General features: G+C 44.0%; 1 protein-coding gene across 5 annotated transcripts in view; it reads right to left on the minus strand.

Annotated features, from left to right (window-relative positions):
• The window catches only part of HACL2 (2-hydroxyacyl-CoA lyase 2), a 526,035-nt gene that overhangs the window by 108,237 nt on the left and 397,418 nt on the right, over window positions 1-20,380 (minus strand). For all 5 annotated transcript variants that reach the window (XM_078671142.1, XM_078671139.1, XM_078671138.1 and 2 more), the window contains 2 exons: window positions 1,707-1,841; window positions 1,486-1,600 (listed from right to left, as the gene is read on the minus strand). In XM_078671142.1, coding sequence (XP_078527268.1) covers window positions 1,486-1,600; window positions 1,707-1,841 — 250 coding nt within the window. The remainder of the gene's footprint in view (window positions 1-1,485; window positions 1,601-1,706; window positions 1,842-20,380) is intronic.

The following is a 20,380-nucleotide window of genomic DNA, read 5'->3' on the forward strand; positions in this document are numbered from 1 at the left end:
AGTTTCTCTTTGTTAGACATGATAAAAATATTTTTGAGGGAAGGAAATAGGCTCCAGTGCTCCTGAACACAAGAAGCCTTCTGAGGGAACACTCCCTCCTTCATGTGAGTGGTGAGTGGGTGTGACTTTTTTATTCACGAAACAATAACAAAATAAAGTGTTATCTAAAAACATCAGTTGCTCTTTCGGTAGCATTTTTCGGAGGGCTGTAATATATTTTTCAGGTGAAAATGTGGTTTAACTTTATAAGGTGTACTCAAGACACTTCCACATGATTTGTGGCACAGTATGAGGATGGCCTCTAGGTGTGGGACTGACGGTCCATCTTCATCATAGGTTGAGGCAGAAAAGGCTACATAAAATGGACAGCTGGTGGATTACATAGATTTTTCCATTTTTTAAGCAAAATTTAGAGTGTGTTTCCAGCATAACATCAGAAAATATTTAAGTATGTGATTCTATCTATTCATCTGTTTTAGTGTTTTGCAAAGAGGTTGTGCCATGAAACTGTTACATTGGAACATTCATATACACAGAAAACACAGTGGGACATAAAGCACAGCAGAAGAGTCTTAGGGCCAGATGTAGGACGGCAAATACCGGTCGGTAACGGCCGATTTCGGCCGTTACCGACCGGTATTTGGTGTTTGACATGTAGGGGGCCTTATATTTACAGATTCGGTATATTTACCGATACGGTAAATTTACCGATTCTGTAAAATACCGAATCGGTAAATTTACCGAATCGGTAAATACAGATGTAGGTGGCACTTCAAACAGTGCCACAGGCCATTACCGATTTGTTACTTACCATGTAATACTATTGCATGGTAAATAACGAATTCCAGTGTACTGTGCATGTACACCTGTGCCATGTGGCACACATACATGCCCTAAGCGCATGTATGTGTGTCACATGGCACACAAGCCAGAAACAGGGGTGCAACAGGGTGTCAAAGTGACACCCTGTCCCCCTTGCCAATTCGGTAATTTTACTGATTCAGTAATTACCGAATCTGTATTTGCCATTGATTCCTATGGGCTTCAAGGCCGATTCGGTATTTTTTACCGAATAATTACCTACATTAGATTTACCGATTCATGAATACCGAAACGGTAAAATTCGGTATTTATGAATCGGTAAATCTAATTTACCTACATCTAGCCCTTTCTACCTAATTAAAATGACTCGCCTGCAAGCTCCAATATGACCAGCACTTTGTGCTCCACAATGCAAGCCGACATTCCATTACATCGTTCTCCTAACATTCTCTGCTTCATTACACACCATTTACCATTAAACACTACAGTGTTCACTATGAAAAGCCACATTCTAGATTCCTTTGCTTCAAAATCTCCTGATGTAATCTCTCATAAAAATTCTTCCCAATGAGAACAAATCTCTCATTTTAACCAAGTAGTTGCTGCCATACACTTCCCTCCTGCTCCACCTCCAAAGGTATATTGTTTTGGTTTTACATTTACCGATTTGCTTGTTCCTTCTTGATATCACCTTCCTTTAGACCTTCAGTCCACTCCCGGGGACAGGAGTAATTCTTGAGCCCTTCCGAAAGCTTTGTTAGAAAGGTTCCGGCATCGCCTAAACAAAGGAAGACACTAGAGCTGAAGCACATTGTAGATACGTGTGTGATCATCTGAAAAATAGCGGTCTCAAATTTCTGTCAGTTATAGCAACGTTTAATTACCTTGAATGGCAATGCTTGGCTTCCAGAACATATCAGAGTTCTTCAGCAACTGTGACTGATCTCGATTAACAGCAATGATTTTGCTTCGTCGGTTGAAGACACGACCATAGGAGAGACGGAAATCACAAACAGTACCTTCCAAGTGAAGAACAAAAGAAATGTTATCTTTCAACGTGCTATCAGAACAACAGTTGATTAGCCTGGCAAAAGGTAGTGGAGTGCCATGTTTTCATTTTTGAGCTTTAAAGAGAGGATATACGCTGCCATTATGTAGGGTTGTAAGACAGACTGACAAACAAAGCGAGAGAGAGTTGATGTTGTTTCCTTTAGAGAATTATCACTGTTCCTGAACAAGGACAAAAGCGATAGAATCATTGCTACAAAATACAGAGAGATGTACATGGCCACAAAGGATATTACATCTGAGCCCGAATTACATATTGGGAGCACTGTCACAATTACCACTTAAAAAGATGCGCCTGGGCACAAACTAAAATGTGTTGTCCTCCTCCTCACCACACAAACTCCGACAGTTTGAATCTGAAGCCATGTGTTTCACTAGAGAACTGGCCTCGCTTTGGAAGGGGAAAGGAAACAGGGATCCTCCGACAAGCAGGTGCACCGCTTCACTGCACCCGCTTCAGGTTTATGCTAAGGGGGTGGTCCAGGGACCACCAAGCCCTCATCCAATGGAGCATCCTTGGTGGGGCAGGAGGAAGGCATACTGCTTGCGCGACACCCTTTATGTGGCGTTTATAAAGAACAAGAGAGACCCTGGATTCTGTAGGGACCTGGGGTGCACATCAAGCAATTGGAAACAGACCTCCCTAGTGTAAGAATAACAAAGAGGAGAAAATGATTTTCTGTTTTAAACCCCCCCCACCAAAAAGAAACTATGTATTGCTCAATATAAAGATCATAAACAATCAAGAATGAGTAACAAAGTGAAGTGAAGAGAGTGCTTAAACCTAGTGATACAAGTATGCTAATAACAAAATACAGAGTACCTTTTATTATAAACTGCACAGTAACAAGCATTGGCATAGCCAATAGGTCTCGCCTTTGGAACCTTATAAGTGTTTAGCCAGAGATATTTGGAAATAAATTGTGTATGTGCTTGAGTGAGAGAAAAAGGAAGCGAGAAGGAGTGAAACTGAGAGAGGGGAACAGATAGTGCATGTTACGAAGAGAGTGACCACAGGAGGGTTGAAAAGAAAAAGAGGATGAGTGCCTGGGTGATGGCTAGACAGAAAGAGAGACGGCAGAAGACTAGATACAGAGATAAAAACAAGCATTGGCATAGCCAATAGGTCTCGCTTGTGGGACCTTATAAGTATTTTGTTTTGCAGCACAATATCCTTGTAACTAAATACTTATAAGGTCCCACAAGCGAGACCTATTGGCTATGCCAATGCTTGTTGTTTTGTTTTTTCATTTTAAGACGGACCGGTTTGTTGTGCTTTGTCCTCGAGCGTGAGCCCTTTTCATTAAAGGAAAATGCAAGCGACGTGCGTTAACTGAGATTGGACACAGAGCTTGGTGCAGGAAAATGCCTGAACACAAGGGCGAGTGTTCCCAGTGTTTTAGTCTGTGCCGGTGTTTGCAGGTAGGGGACGCCGGCTCTCATCTTCGGGTATTTTGACAGTGCAAGACGGAAAGGCAGGGAAGGGGAAGTTGACTAATGGAGAACGCGGAAATGAAAAAAGTACCGTCGTGAGTAAGATAAAAGATAGTGTAAGGTTGTAAAAGAGGCTGTAGTAATTTGTCAAGAGATTCACATGGTTATGTGGGTAAACTCAGGTTACAACCTACATTTCCTTGATCGGCAGCTAGTAACTTATTCTTTTGATCGAATCGTGTGTACTTTAAAGCCATAACCATTAAAAGGAGCCCATTTATGAAACGTAATGAAGGCAGGCGTGGCCACTCGTTGTATTATTGGTTTTGTTTGAAGTAAAATACGTGCAACTCTAATATAGTGTTCACACACGCTTCATGTTTTGGCAGATTGTGCAAACGTGCATGGGGCGTGGATGATGTGTGTTCAGACCACATTAAGTCAAGCGGGGAAGGAGGATTACAACCATTTTCCATCTATTGTTACTTGACCGCATGAACACCACACTTACTGAAAGTAAAATTACACATTTATTACATTACATGACAAATACGACGTTAGTGTGCGTGAGAGACAACTGGCCGACTCGCCGAGGATTTGTAAGCCGATATTATAGAACGAGGGATGAGGGAACACGGCCTGGGGGAAGCTGGCTGGGGAGGGGGAGGAGAAATGCAAGGAAGGCTGTGTGCGGCGTAATTAGGGGAGGAGAAGCCGAGAAGCCGCAGAGCGCACGCTGGGCGAAGCCCTTTGATGTGCTGTGCGGCAAATGGAGGGAGGCTGATGCGCGTTCATGTTTGAACACGTGGTTCACATGAACTGCATGAAAACGCCAGCAAAAAGCTGGTGGTTTCATGATGTTTTCGCCACTTGAATTCTCGCTCCGCATCGATAGGTCGCGAGACCTAAAAAGAGCATCAAAGAGACAAGGGGAAATGGTGAGCGGAAGAGTGGAAAGAGATAAACAGAGAAAGAAGAAAAGAAAGGGTGACAGAGGAAGTGTGAATTGATGATAACCTATTGTTATTATAATTAGATTTTCCCTATTGCAGTTAGTGGTGGGGCAGGGTGGGGTGTCGCTGGGCTGGCCGGAGTAGGGGCGAAGTGATGTGCACTCTGATAGGTTTAGGGGCCTGGAATTATCACACTTGTAGGAGTGCGATAGTTAGTAGTTGTGTTTGTATTGTCGTTGGCAGTACTGGCAGGGGGTATGAGAGATGCGAGCAGAAGTGGCCTCAAAACGAGGGCCTAGCACTTATGTTTTTTACAAATTAAACAGTAGATGGGAGTCTCATGTGAAGCTCGTCATCAGATTACACACACTTATATTGTTTATTTTGCCTCAGGTAAAAGAGAGTGCCCAGCCCTGGTGTTTAAGATCTTAGTTATGTTATTAAAAATCTTTTTTTCATATGTATCAGTACATTGTTTTTTAGAGTGTCTTGTATACTATAATACAAATATTCTAACAACCCCTAACCCCAAGCAGTAACAGAGCTGGTTTTAAATATTTATTAGGACCATAAATGAAAAATATGGTAAACATGTAAGCTCATATTATGGCGGAGCCCCATTTCTGACTGTGCAGCCTCACTGATGTTCAGAACTGCTCCAGAAGGGATGGACACAATGAACCTCAGCACTGCATCGACAATGGAAACTCATGCAGGGACTAGGGGAAGCTAAGGTAAGTAGATCTGTTTGGTAGGTTGTGGCGGTAAAACACACCTGGCTCTTCCTTTTTATATTGGTACCTAAAACCCCTACCTCAAACTGAGCCCCAATACAAGCTATTCAGGAAGCACCTGAACACAGGCACTCAACCTATCTGGTTGGACTCCACCTCCCCCCTACCTCTTTCATCGAACTGTCCATTTGTTATACCTTTAGGGATCTGAAGGGATCTACAGATAACATGCAGAATTGTATATCACTTTAAATAAATAAATGTACGTCAAGTGTCTGTTGCAACCCATGGGAAATTCTCTGAAGAAATGACAGTCAAAGAAACAGAGGAATATGGTTGGTACCAAATGCCCTAAAGTGGGCCTCCCACCCCTTCCTGGTGGCATCCCAAGAGCCCTCTCACGCAAAGTGCAGTGTTTCCTTCTATACCCGTTCGAAACATGCCTACAAGCCCATTAGGCCCTCTCATGATAACGAGGCCCTGGAGACTGGCAGAGGGCCTGCATGGAGCCGAATAATGGATTTATGACGGTATTACGACAACACAAAGTGCTTGAATTAATCTCTTCCAACCATGTGTAGCCAATGGGTGACCTCTGAGCCAGCCCATGACGCAGGCTTTGGCGTGTTGCCCCATGGATGTACCTGGAGCCTCCCCCTATCAGACCATCCCTCTGATAGGCTGGTACGGCCGTGGCAGCATCCAGTACTGCTGGGATCCATTTAGGGTCTGCGCCAGTCCTGTTGCCAGGCCAAAGATATTAACGGTGAGAAAAGCCTTTTCACAATGTAAGAAATATATTTTTTTTTAAGGCGCAGTGCGCGCCTGGTTGTGTTTGTACCACAGGATCCAAGCTTAAAGCTACTTCCGAGCCACTGCCTGTTTCCCAGGGCAGGTTTGGGTCGTCGGAGTGAGTGTATGTGATCAGCTGTGAGATCACAGTCATGAAAACAAACATACATCTGTATACGGATCACAAAGAAGACGTTATGCACAATGAACTTTTCCTTACATACATAAACATACAGCTAGATAAAAACAAATGCACGTCAATATGGCAACAAAACAAGGACAATATATGCACGGTACAAACGTTATGCCAAATATATGTTTGTGTGCGCGCGTGATCGCTATGCATATCAAAACTCAGAGAGGCCGCTCACAGATACACTAAAGTTATGGCAAGATATTTATGTGTGCGCGCGTGATCGCTATGCATCTCAAAAATCAGAGAGGCCGCTCACAGATACACTGATTGGTCTATTTGAAGTAAAAGGAGTCATCAATTGAGATATTATGTCTTCTGGGCAGAGGATGCGTAAATACCTCTCTGTTCACAAAGCACAAAAGAAGGCTAATTGGGGCCTGAAAAGCACGACCCCGGCACAGAAACGAGCCATCAGAAATAGCAAAAAAAACACAGAGCCAGTGAAACACAAATAAAGAGCTGTCCTCACGCAGGCGGAGGCAGGATGGCCTAGCCGCCTGGCTGCGGTTCAGAAGGGTTGTTTGTTGAATGCGGCAGCATGGCTGAAAGGGCTGGGAAAGCCACTCGGCTTGACCTGTGGAAGATTATGAAGGGAGTGTGTGGGAAGGGCAGGGCCTGGTTTCAGCGTGGGCAGCTCTGGAAAAAAGGATTTACTAACAAAGAGCAAGGCCCACCCTGGAAGCCCGTGTGAAGACGGCTGAGCAAGTGGATTGTGAAAAGAGACACGGCGGAGCCGGCTTGCCCTTTGGAAGACAAGCCCGGAAGTGGTGCGTGCACGCGCTTGTGCCTGATGCTGCAGAAGAAAAACAGATGGCAGGCTGCGCGTAACCGCAAGCCGTAGGCGGCTACAATTCCAGGCAAAGGTGGGACATGCACCCGCCTTTGCCTATTCACGTGCTGTCTTTTTTCCAAAGACGCACGCAAAGACCAATAAGAAAAAGACTGTTAAAAAACACACACAGCATCATGCAAAAAGTCTGGAGTGATTCCAAGAAGTCGTTTTACCTAGAGCAGCGCATGCGCGCTGCGTTAGGCTCGGCCTGAAAAGGAGTACAGTCAAAACGGGTCTTGTGTCAACAGTCACAGGCATTTCAATCCCATATTAATAAGGGATCATCGTCAGGACTTAAATAGATATTAGCCCGAGACTAGGCAAAACAATTACATACAAAAAGCATACATGAATATACAATTAGAAATACAACACTAAATACACACAACTTAAACCAAAGCTGACATTCTAATTCAAGGTTACATTTATAGATCACAGCAGAAAATTATACACCTACAGAAAGTTTATGTCACCAAGAAAGCATAGCCAATAATCACATCTGAAGAATGGAAGTAATCATTTGCTCTCCATCAGTAACAAAAAGCCTAATAATGTAGGAGAAGAAAGACTCACCAAATGTATCACACCTGCATTGGTGTACATCATATAAGTTCTGTGCAATTGAGGGGCTACGGGTATAACAAGCATTGGCAAAGTCAATGGGTCTCGCGTGAGCAACAGACATATTGGCTTTGCAAATGTCTTTTAGCCATGTTACAGATCAGCATGGCTGTTGTGCAAAATGGTAAAAAGTTAGAAAGTGATACGATGTGCTCAGCACTGGGAGCGTTTTCTTATGGCGTGTCAGGGGGAACACAGACAATGAATGAAGAATCAACACAGACAACAGGAGTTTAGAAGGGAAGAAGAAGAAACAGAGGAAGCAGCACAGAAAAAAAGAAAGAAGAAAAGAAGAAGCAGTAGCATGGACAATGAGGAAGAGGAAAAACAAGCATTTGCAATGCAATAGGTCTCGCATTCGCGAGAGCTTGAGTTATTGGCATGGTAAATGACCATGCTTTTTATTTATGTGTTTTGAAAACCTGCAAGCGATGCATATGTACTTATAGTCCTTGCTTACGAGAAGCAAGGCTGGCAGTAAAAGAGGCACAGTTACAGCCAGCCTTGCTTCTCGATACCAGGGTGGCAGTGGTAACTGCTAAGAAAGTGTAAGCAAGGCCTCTGTTGCACCCAAAACTTTTCAAAGAGCACGAGTAGCTCACAGTACAACTTTTAAACATGCATTCTGGGACTTGGAGTCCTGATTCCATAATAGGATAAACAGGACTACAAGCCTCAGAATGCAAAGTAGAAACCTAGAGTGGTGAGTTACTCATGCGTGGACCTAGAAAACATGAGAGCTTTGCCAAGCAATACTAAAACATGGAAACGCACAGATGAACAGAACGCCAACAAACTAATTTAATTAAATATTGGCATGATTGCTGTAACAACATAAATTACTTTTTTTCTTTTATTAGAGGACCATATGGAGTGAACCTTGCTCTAGGGTCAGTGAAGCGGGGTACACAGCACAAAGTTTATGAGGCCATTAGCACATATAGGAAGTCTTAATTACTTGTGAACAAAATCAAAAGCAGGTAGGACATGCTTACCAATTTACACATAGAACAGCGGGTAAACTGCTCAAAGCAAGACAGGACTAAGACGCAGGAAGTATGAGCCGGGGTTCAGTGTAATGTTAAGTAGAAGAGGAAGGACAATAGTGTGGGTGGCAAGCCTCAGAAGATGGAGGGGCAGTTCATTTACTAGCATGGAATGTGGGGAGCATACAGAAGAAGACTGGTCTTGTTTTTTTGTCCTGTTATGGACATCTCTGGTTACATAAACTCTGCCTGGTGTATTGTGCAGTAAAAGTCAGAGCATTGTGCTTGGCTCTTGAACGTAAACAAGCACTTGCAAAGACAATAGGTCTGGCGTTGGCTGCTGATGTTTTTGGCCTTGCCAAATCTTATTTTGTTTGCAAAAGTTTCATCTATGAAGGCACACATTGTATGAAAACAAGCATTGCCTAAGCCAGACTATATATATATATATATATATATATAAATATATATATATATATATATTCACCGAAAAAACCATAGGTTTCAGGCCTGATATAGTTAGGAATTAGCATTTAAAAAACCTTAGTAATTCACGGAAAAAACGGTAGGTTTTAGGGGAGTTATAGTTAGCTGCACATTTCACTCGTACAAATCGATTGAAATTCCTCCGATATAGGTAGTTGTACTAACTATATCTCGCGCGCCCGCAATCCACTGCTGATGATGTCACATATTACATAATTCATGACATGGTCAGTGACATCACTGATGACATCTCAAATGACATCACTGATGACATCACTGATATCATCCAGTGAATGTGGTTTGCTTCGTCATTTAAATATGTATTATATATATAGCAATTTGCATTGAAGAATGAGTGGATATATAAATATAAATATCTGGATGGAGGATTTAGTAGCAGTGTGATTGACTGTTCACTTGACTAATTTAAAGTGTCTCTCTAAATATATTGGATAGTGACTACACTTTGTGAACATCTGTATCACTTTGTCAGTTGTTGTAAAAACTACTTCTCCAGTAGGTTACAGCTATTTGAAAGTCTATATTAGTTATTGATTAGTTAACTGAGTATTTGTAAGGGAGAGTGAATGTGTATGTGGTTCGGTGGGAGGTGTGTGACTGCCCAAAGATGTGTGAATAGTTGATGTAGTAGGTATATGACGTTAAGACTACATGTTATAACAGTTGTTTGGGTGAGTGAATATCTTTATGGGTGTGGTGATGAACAAATATCTCTCTTAATGGTACATGTCCAACAAAGTAGAAAAATAAAAGGCAATGTATGTGTCAGTTGTTGTTTATAAATACGTATACATAAGACTCAGTGATTGTATGCTTGAATGTATGGATAACTGTATACTTGTAATAGTGATTTTATAACACACTAAGTATAATTTACTATCTATATGAATAGATAAAGTGGTGTTTGTATAAGTGTATAGCTAAGTGAATATAAGTATGATCCATTGTTTGCATAAGTGAATAGGATGACTTTATAAGTGAATAGGATGTGTGCTGGTGTGTAATGTCGATATAGGTGTATAAGAATATTTGATAGTGTTCTATTGATCATTGACTGCATGTATGAGTGAATCTGTAGGTAAGTGATTAGATGCATGTATAGATCTAGGAATCACTGAGCGGGTTTTTAGAAACTTGTATTGGTGTGTCAATGGATTCAAATATGGTGCTCTGTATTTTACAGTGAGTGATGAAAGGTTATACTAGTGTATGATGAAGCAGGGATCGACAAATCTAAAAAATCTTACTTGACCTGCAGGTCGAGTGAGTAGAATTTTCTACTCGACCTAACATCAATGCACTCGACCCACAAATTGGTTGCATACGAATTTTCTTCAAAACATTTGCAGCGCCAACAACCCAAGAAAGCGTTGGCAAACCAAATTGTAAAAAGCAAATTCATGGGGCTAAAGAGGCATGCTTTAAAACCTGTGTCTATTTAGTGGGCCAGGGGTTGGAGCATTGATAGACTGTGCTTAAAGTGGAAATAAATAAGTGCAGGTACTTACCACCACTAAACTGTGCACTAGCGGTGGAGCCAGAGGCTGGTCTAGGGGCGGGCGAGAAGTCTAGCTTAGCCTTTAAGGAATCTTCGTTCTCATTCTTTATAGTCATTTTATTAGATTCAAAATTTCTGTCCACACTCATATGCTTTCCCCTTATCACTGTGCTTTATCTCCCAGGTCTGCATTTTGCATATCCCTTTTGATATTTGTTGGACTTTGGCCCTTAGGGCAGGTTCACCCCTAGACTTTTTGCTTGAAATGGTGACCTGGAAATGGTGATTTTAGGGATTCTGCGCACTTTCACTGTGTCCCAGTGGAAAGTGCGTGCGCACTCTGAGTGCATGTGCTGAGCTAGGCCTGCCCGCCCATAGGAATGCATGGGGAATGTATGTGTCCCTGGTAGTTCCTGATGCGTGGGGTGTACAGGCTTGAGTCTGGTATGTGTGAACTCGTGAGAGTGAATGCTGCGAGATGGTGTATGCAGCATGTATGTGTCTAGTAGCGAAGCGCCATTTCTAGACATGGCTGTACGTGTGCTGTGAGGGTGCTGGCGTGTGATTGGCTGGAGCTGGCTGGCATGCCAGGCTCCAGGAAGTCTGGATGGGTCTGCCCGGTGGTGAGTGGGAGATCTGCATGAGTAATGTGTGGGAGGAGTGTACCTGTGTCCTGGATGGGCTGGGTTTTCCCCACACAATGCTGGCTCCGCCCCCCTGTGGTGTGTCTAATGACCCAAGCCCTGCCAGTGAATAGAGAGGGTGGTTGAGGTAAACAGAGTACTCAAGAACCAGCTGCGACTGGTTCCGCCCCCACTCTGCACCCTTGAACAAAGGAATGCACTGTATAAAAATGGGGCTGTGTCCCCACTGAAGTTGTTCTCTTCCAGGATCCTGAGGGGGCTGTTGCTGTCGCTGGGCCAGAGGACTGCCACTTGGGGTGTCTCCCTGCCTGGAGACCCAGTGTGCTGGCTCTGGGCCCAGCCTTGCCCCCCCTTGCCTGCCTGAAGGACTTTTGACTGGACTTGTGCTCTGTCCTTGCCCCTGGGAGCGCTTGATCCTGTTTGTAGCGCTAGGAGCGCGCTTTATGCCCTCTAGCGCTTGAGAGCGCTTTGTTTCGTCCTAGCGCTGGGAGCGCTGGGGTTTGTGCCCACTAGCGCTTGAGAGCGCTTTATATTGACCCCGAGGCGCTTGGGAGCGCTTTCGTAAGGCAGGTGCCCACCCTGCATTTTTGCTGCTCTAGCGGCTGCCCACGCCGCATATTTGCGTGATTTATTTCATCGGGAGCTCACCCCGTGTGGAAGTCACCGCCGCAGCCCAGGAACCCTGCCGGGCCGCCGCGCTGCCTACGGCGACCCGGAAGTCCCGCCTTTACACCATCAGGGCCGCGCTGCCATTGGCGGCCCCGAACCGGAAGACAGGCGGAACAGGCGGGACAGCCGGAAGTCGACAGGAGCCTACCCTGCGCTCCGGTCCCAGGAAGTGCTGCGAGAGGAGCCGGGCAGCTGCAGAGGCAGGCGGGGCTCCGGTGCCGGAAGGAGAGCCCCGCGCTGCACACAGAGGAAGGAGGAAGCCGGTCCCCGACTGAGAAGGAGAGCCCCGAGGTGCGGGAGCTCTCCTGTGTCCCGGGAGCAGGGAAGTGACCAGCAGCCTCGCAGACAACTGGTAAGTGAAGCCGGCTGGGCGGGAGCTCCAAGTCCAGGGCAGTTGAGAGAGAGGGGGGACGTCGGAGCACATTGTCGGTGCTCGCGCCCCCCCCCTCCGGTGTTCAGAGCCTGCGAGGCTCTTGGGGCATGATTGTGCTTCTGAGTCCCCCGTGAGGGACTCCAACAACCCCACAATTGTGTTTTGAGCCCAGAGAGGCTCAAGGAGGGCATTGGGATTTACTTGGAGCCCAGAGAGGCTCAGGGGGCATGATTGTGCTCGAGTCCCCAGGAGGGGGGACTCCAACAAAGCTTGCCACAGCTGTCTAGAGCCCGGAGAGGCTCAGGGGGCCAAATTATTTCTTGAGAGCCCAGCGAGGCTCCCACATTGGCCCCATTCTTGCTTTAAGAGCCCAGAGAGGCTCTGAGAGGGCCATTCGTTTTGTGAGCCCAGAGAGGCTCTGCAGTGCCACAGTGGTGGTTCTTGAGCCAGAGAGGCTCCAACGTTGCCCTAACTTTCCCTGCACCAGTTGCCCAGCACTTTGTGGGCAACTGCTACGTTTAGGCCCCCCCTGACATTGGACACAGGGCGTCCTAGCCCCAGAGAGGCCAGTTGGCCTAGGGACAGTCACAGGTGGTGACTTACGTGAGTTTGGCGCAATTGCTATTGTTTTTGCACCTCTGAATGTATTGTTTATGCGTCATGTGCCTTTACACCTCTGAATGAATGTTATGCATTGCATCATGTGTTTTCCTCTTACACCCCTACAGGTATTGTGATACATAGGTGGTTGTTTTCTCCCTAGTACAGGTGGTGCTAGTGAGGTCCTGGTTACCAGTAATTACTGGTTGTGTGCTATTTTGTGCTATATTCTATGTACTAAGTGCTATTTCTGAAAGTGCTACTTCTGATTCCTGACAGTGGTCCAGGTGGCCCTGTCTTGTACATATCCCCTGTAAATTCTGCCCGTGCCTCTGGCACATTGTAAAGTGTGTGTTTTATCTAATGTGTTTTGGTGTAATACAAAGGCTATTTTTATATAACCTTGTGTGGAGTTTCCTTTGTGGTGGGCCTTTGGTTGTTGTTGCTGGGGTGCGTGCGCAAATACTTAGCCTACATCGCCTCCAAGTTTAGCCTTGCTGCTCGCGCCACGTTACCTAGAGGGTGAGTAGGGGTTATCTTGGCGTGTAACTCCCTTGCCCTGACTTGGGTGTGGTGGTCTCTGACTGACTTTGGCGAAAGCCCTGGCCAGCCGGGGATCCCATTTCCAACGATATTTTACATCTCTTCATATTTCTCTCCACCTCTTCATTTTCCCTTACGTCTCTCATTGCTTTCTCTCTCTCCTTGCCTCTCTCCTCTTTGCTTCACTCTTCTTCCCATGTCTCCAAATTTGTTTTGTCCTCTTCTTCTCTTTTCTCTTGTCTATTTCCCCATCTTCCTTAACCCTTTTACTTTTACCATGCTCACCTTTCCCTAGTTTTCTTTTACCCATTTTCCACCCTGTTTCACTTCGACACACAATCTATTTCACCACTTTCTCATTTTCCTTTCTTTTCTTCCTGTCGATAGTTTGCTACTTCTCTCGAATCATACATCTGCAATATCTTTCCCTTGCCTCACAAAAAGCATAAACAGCTTTGTAATACTGACAGGCTAACAGGCTGTTGTGACGACAACTTGAGTTCTGCTTACACTGCACTCTAATAATTGTGTACGCTTTAGGCACAGCAGAATAAACTACTGCAGGACTGTAATGCAGGTATGTTGGTGGGAGATAGAGGAGATATACAGATTGGTTTGAGGCTGATAAAGATTGACTGTTTTAGTTGGTATATACACTTGTTAATACAATGATATGTAGGATAGCATCAATTAATGTGTGCGGTCTAAATGATCTGAATAAGAGAATGAAGGTAGCTGCATATTTAAAAACCTTGCGGTTGGACTTGATATGTCTGCAGGAAACCCATATTGAGGCGAGCAAGATGTATCTAATGGAACAACTTGGGTTCAGGGTATTGGCCAGTTCTAAACAAGAAACTAGGACTAGAGGAGTGGCAATTTTGGGCAAACACAGGGATATGGTAGTGGGGAAAAAGAAGGAGGATAAATGGGGAAGGTGGGCTATAGCGGAAATTTCCTTTCGGGGACAGAAAATATCATTAGCCACCATCTACGGATCCACTGAAGATGATCCTGAGGTATTTCAGTTTCTTGATGCAGAGCTGGCGCAGTGGCCTGAACCCATAATCTGCTGTGGTGATCTCAATTTACATGATCTAGAGAGCTCATTTACACAGATAGATGCAATTTATAGAGGGAGGAAAAGGAAGGTGTTCAGGGCACTGGCGGATATGGTTAGGAATAATTCTTTGAATTGATCCTTGGGTAAAATTACATCCACATCTTGATGGAAGTACCTTTTTCTCGGCCCCTCATAAAATATTGGTTAGGCTGGATTATTTTCTTATAACTAGTAGCTTGTTATCGGGGGCACAGATTGAGAAACTCCCAAGGGTGGTTTCAGATCACAGCCCAGTAATACTTACCATTGAAAATAATTGCTTACAAAGATCGACTGCACAATGGACGTTTGAGAGGGGACTTTTAAGGGATCTCGCATATAAGGAGTATATGTCAAAATGGATTAAAGGGTTTTGGGATATAAATAGGGGGACGGCAGGTGTGGGAGTAGTCTGGGATACATTTAAAGCAGGAATAAGGGGTGAAACATTGAGCTTTGTGTTGGGTAGACAAAAAAGAGAAAGGGTAAGGAGAGAGCTGGTAGAGCACAAATTATTAAGGGAGGAGGAGAATCTAAGTAGGTTAATAAGGAATAATAGTCCTTTGGAGGATTGTCTGGTTAAAATAATAGCATTAAAGGCAGAGGCAGTGGAAGGTCTGGCTAGGCAGGCGGTAGATAAGTTTCTGTCCAACAAAGAAAAGACATATGAACTTAGTGAAAAGGTAGGGCGGGTGCTGGCAGTTAGAACTAGGCAGAGAGCAGCCGAAGCAGGAGTAAAGGAAATACGGGATATACAGGGAAATTTGGTTATGGAGACAGATGCAGTAAGAGAGGTATTTAGGAAGTTTTATGCAGATTTATATACTCCAGAAGAGGTACCAAGCTTGGGGGAGATTGAGGAGTATTTAGATAACATATCCCCTTCGGCGATCTCAGAAGAGGATAAAGAAATATTGGACAGTCCAATATTGTTAGGAGAGGTGGAGGAAGCTCTGGACAGCCTGCCGAAAGGTAAAGCAACAGGGCCAGACCAAATTCCGTTAGAATTTTATCAGACTTTCAAAAATGAACTATTAGCAGACATGTGTATAATTATGCAACAAGCGCAGGTAGGAGACACTAGCCCAGAGTCATGGGGGGGGGCTAATATAATAGTAATTTTAAAAAAAGGAAAGCCACCAGAAACGCCAGGATCATACAGGCCAATAACATTAATGAACTCGGATATTAAGATATATTCTAAGATTCTAGCGAAGAGACTTGCAGGAGTGATTGAGCAGTTAGTGACCCCTATCCAGCATGGCTTCATACCTGGGAAAGGGACTACGCAACATGTAAGAACTGTAATTACAGTATTCGACCACGCAGAAATATTAGGAGATCCTGTAGCAGCACTTTTTCTCGATGCCGAGAAGGCATTCGATAGGGTGGACTGGAAATACCTTTGGTGTGTAATGAGATGGTGTGGGCTGGGTGAATCCTTTATAAAAGCGATCCAGGTACTGTATAAGAATCCGGCAGCGAGGATAAGGGTGAATGGGGGGCTTTCAGATGTAGTAAAAATAGCCAGGGGGACCAGACAGGGATGCCCTTCCTCTCCCCTATTGTTCGCACTATATCTGGAACCCCTGCTACGTAGGTTGGAGGAGAATGCAAGGATACTTCCAATGAAAAGAAATGAAAATGTGGTGAAGTCCTTAGCCTACGCAGATGACGTGGCAATTTTAACTCCGAACCCTACTCTAGCTATAAAGGAGATAGAGTTAGAGGCTCAGAAATTTGGGAAACTATCAGGGTACAGCTTAAATAGAACTAAGACCCAGATTATTAAAAATAGACATACACCGTGTGTGGATACTAGGGTGGTTGATTCAGCAGTATATTTAGGAGTAACACTAACCGCAAATTTGGAAAGAGTTGTAGAGTTAAATTTGGATCCCCTAATAGGCAAAGTTAAGAAAGACCTTGAAAGAATGAATAACCTGCACCTTTCCCTTATGGGATGCACAAATGTTGTCAAAATGTTAATTTTACCAAAATTTTTATATTTTTTCCGCACTATTCCTTTAATTTTCGAAGCCAGATGGTTTAATTTAATAGAAAGGACTCTGAACAGATTTATCTGGGCACATGGAAAGACCTGTAGAGCGTATAGGTACATGACTCTACCCAGAGAGAGAGGGGGATGGGGAGCCCCTGACTTTCGGATGTATCAGATGGCTGCTGCATTACAATACATGCAGGGAATAATTGGGGGTGGAGGAAGTGGTGCAAGGGTTGGGACATTGTCTACGGAAGTGTATGCCATTATATTGGGGGCGGAGGCAGAAAATAATTTGTTAAATAGAGTAGAATTTGGATATTATAAAAGAACAAGGTTTAAGACCATGATGGCGGCAACTAGAATATGGAATACATTTCTTAAGAGAATGGGAATGGGCAGATACAATAGGTATGTAAGGCTTTACAAAAACTGTTCCTTTCCGATGGAAATTTTTGGTGACTCAACAATGTTGGGATGGATGCAGAAAGGGATAGAACAGATTGGGGATATAATAGATGGGGATGGGGTAATCCAGTTCATAGATCTTTGTGCTAAATATGGGATTGAGAGAAAGGACTTCTTCAAATACCTGCAGGTACGGAGTTTTTTATTGCACAAGCAAGGCGGCAGGGAGGGGTTTAATAAAAATGAACTCTTGGAAAAGATAAAAGCAGGAGGGGTTTGCACAATTAGATCTTTCTATGCAATACTAACCAAAGGGAAGTTGGATGATCTGGAGTAAGTTAGCACTAAGTGGGTTGGAAAGTTGGGAGAGGATGCAGGAAGCTTTCAAGATTCTTTAAACTTGGGATGTACCATCCTGCGCTCTGGACCCTTGCAATCGCAACATTATAAGACGCTATACTCACTGTACTATACCCCAGCGAGGCTAGCTAAGTGGGGAGGGTCCACTGGAGTTACTTGTCCACGGTGTAATGCAGTAGCTGCCGACATTATCCATATGTTTGCTACTTGCCCTCAGCTATATACCTTGATCCAAAGTATAGAAGATTTTATTAATAACACTCTTGATATAAGAATTAAATTAACGCCTAGGATGATTCTGTTTGGAGTAGATAATCAAGTTGGATTGGTTCATAAGGAATTCATGTTTGTGGCAATGGCAGTACTGAGATTAATAATTGCAAGAGTATGGTTGGACAAGGTACCCCCTGACTTACAGGTATGGCTATCAAATCTGCTAGCTAGCTATAATCTTGAGAGAGCTATATATGCTCGGAAGGGGAAGTGGGGAAGGAGATTGGGGTTGAAAATTTGGGAACCAATAAACATATGGAAAGGGAGGATGGTATAGTAAGTGATGGAGATTTAAGGTTCGGTTCTTCTGCTATATGATTTGGTGTTATAAATGTATTTTGGTTTATGATTTGAAAAGCGTCAAACCAGTGATACTCTGTAAAATGTAAAAATGTTCAGTTTTGTTTTGTTTTGTAATCTAATGTGCAAGTTAACAAGAAAAAGGGGAAAAATAAAAATATTTAAAAAAAAAAAAAAAGGACTGTAATGCAGGCCCAGGCTCCATAAACTTAATAAAATAATTAAATGAACAATGGGAGAACAGATGATGCAGTGGCCTGGGAACCCCTAACCAGAGATTGGCCCACCTTGCTCACCCACACATCCCCCTCCCTCACTTCCTTTGCAGGTTACACGATCAGCCATCAGCACCTCAGCTACTGTACAATTCAGTAAAAGAACGCCATTTACAGTGATTTACAGAGAAGGATCGTACTCACAAGGGACTGAGGAACCGGGAAGTACTTCATGGTGAAGATGATTGCCCTAAATGTGCCAGCTGCGGCACCCGTTCTAGAATGCCACCCCTTGACACAGAAATCAAGTTACTCAGCCTACTGGAAAGGCCAAGGCAGACGGTGCGGAGTCAAGATTGGTGCTCCGAATATTCAAGCTCTAGTACAGCCTGTGTGACGCACGTGTTAGTTGGGCCTGTCAATAAGAAATACAACACGCACACACACTGTTGAGTCAATAAATGGATGCGTATTTCTTTTTCCTGGGCAGCTACGTTTCTTTACTGGCTGCAGGAAATTCAAGTTGCTTGACATTTTTGGTACCAATGAATTAATAGCAAGGTGAGCGGAGCCATCTAGAGGAGAGAGATGGACTTAAGGTGCATGCTTTACTGGTGTCTGTAAAGCTGCACTGACGCTCAGAATGGTGCACGTAAATGCTTCACTATCTCAGTCTCACATGCATAACAATGAGCAGTAGCTGCGCTGAAGAGAGAATTTGGCACCAGCTGCGTGGACATAATGCGCAGGTCGCAGTTATCAGCCAGTGAGAGTAAAAACTGTTCCATTTCAAAGATGTGTGTGTAGGAGAATGGTATTAGTACACTTGAGGCCAGAGGTAGGAATAGTCCGCCATGTAATGCTAGAGGGGCGGCTGCGAAATTACACACTGAAACAACAAAGAGGTTTTCAAGCTCAGCTTACAACTAAAAAAACATTTGAAGGTCATTTGAAAAAAAGACGTGCATGACATTCAGCGTGTTATCGAACATAGAGGCTTTGAGAAAATCCACTGTAAATGCAATGCAAGTCGCGGCTGGTGTAGGTGCGGTAGGCCCCACTGTCCCTCCCCGCCCCACCCCACAGTGTTTTCCTGCACCGGCCACAACTGCCCACCCCAGCACTACAATTGGAGCAAGAGCACCTGAACCCAGGGCTGGTGGACTGGCCCAATCCAAGCGCACCTACTGTCTAGGGCCCTTTATTCCTCTGAGAGATTGAGCTGTCCTTGACAGGCGGTGGCTTACTTCAGAGCCTGGGTAGAGCTTCACTTACAGGGCCTCTCTGGATGACAACACCCGGGGTGCAGGAGGAGAACTTTGCCACTGCTCGGGCACCATAGTTTACTGCCAGTGGAGTGGCCACATACGGAATAAGGCAGTCCTACTGTGCTCTGCCAGTTCGTTGACGTCCACAAATCTTTTCCTGTGGTTGAATGCAGGCCGGGGCTTGGAAAGGCAGCTTACAAGCTTCTCTGGCAGTATATCTTGCCGCGGCTAACTGTAATCAGCCAATGAGAAGCGTGTAAACATGCATAGCATACACGTATCCAGAGAGCACAAATTATCTTCTATCATCTGATTGGCTGATTGCAACACGGCTCGGCCTGATGAGGCCTAGTTGCAATCAGCCAATCAACACCTGTGGTTTTCCCGCATTTTCACGTAATCGTTTCAGCATGCTGCCCCTATAGCCTTCTCCTGGCACTGCAGTAGCTGCATGGAAACTCTGGTTGGGACGGTGGCAGATCTCACTCGCCAGGCCGGTCAAGTAGGCCTAGAAACTGGCTCGCCCTTTAAGAAATTGACTCGCATTTGCGAGCGGGCGAGTACATTTTTCGAGCCCTGTGAGGTGTATCGTCACGTGGATGATGTCATCAGTGATGTCATTTGAAATGTCATCAGTGATGTCACTGATCATGTCATGAATGATGTAATATGTGACATCATCAGCAGTGGATTGCGGGCGCGCGAGATATAGTTAGTACAACTAACTATATCGGAGGAATTTCAATGGATTTGTACGAGTGAAATGTCCAGCTAACTATAACACCCCTAAAACCTACAGTTTTTTCAGTGAATTACTAAGGTTTTTTAAATGCTAATTCCTAACTATATCAGGCCTGAAACCTATGGTTTTTCAGTGAATTTCAAAGGTTTTGTAAATGCTAATTCCTAAGTATATCAGGCCTGAAACCTTTGGTTTTTTTCAGTGAATTTCAAATGTTTTGAAAATGACAATTTTTAAATGTATTAATTGTTATATTTATTTGTTTTGATACTGATTTCCTAAATTTTTATTATAAATATTTTTATTTATTTTATTTTTTAAGTTATATTTCATATTCTTAATGTAAAATAATAATAAAACTAAATTCAAAAATATTTTTTTTATTAATTATTATTTTTTTTTTTAACATGGGCTGAAAGATGCAGCACCGAGGTCTGT

The sequence above is a fragment of the Lissotriton helveticus genome, chromosome 12 (assembly GCF_964261635.1).
Source record: "Lissotriton helveticus chromosome 12, aLisHel1.1, whole genome shotgun sequence".
Classification (NCBI taxonomy): Eukaryota; Metazoa; Chordata; class Amphibia; order Caudata; family Salamandridae; genus Lissotriton; species Lissotriton helveticus.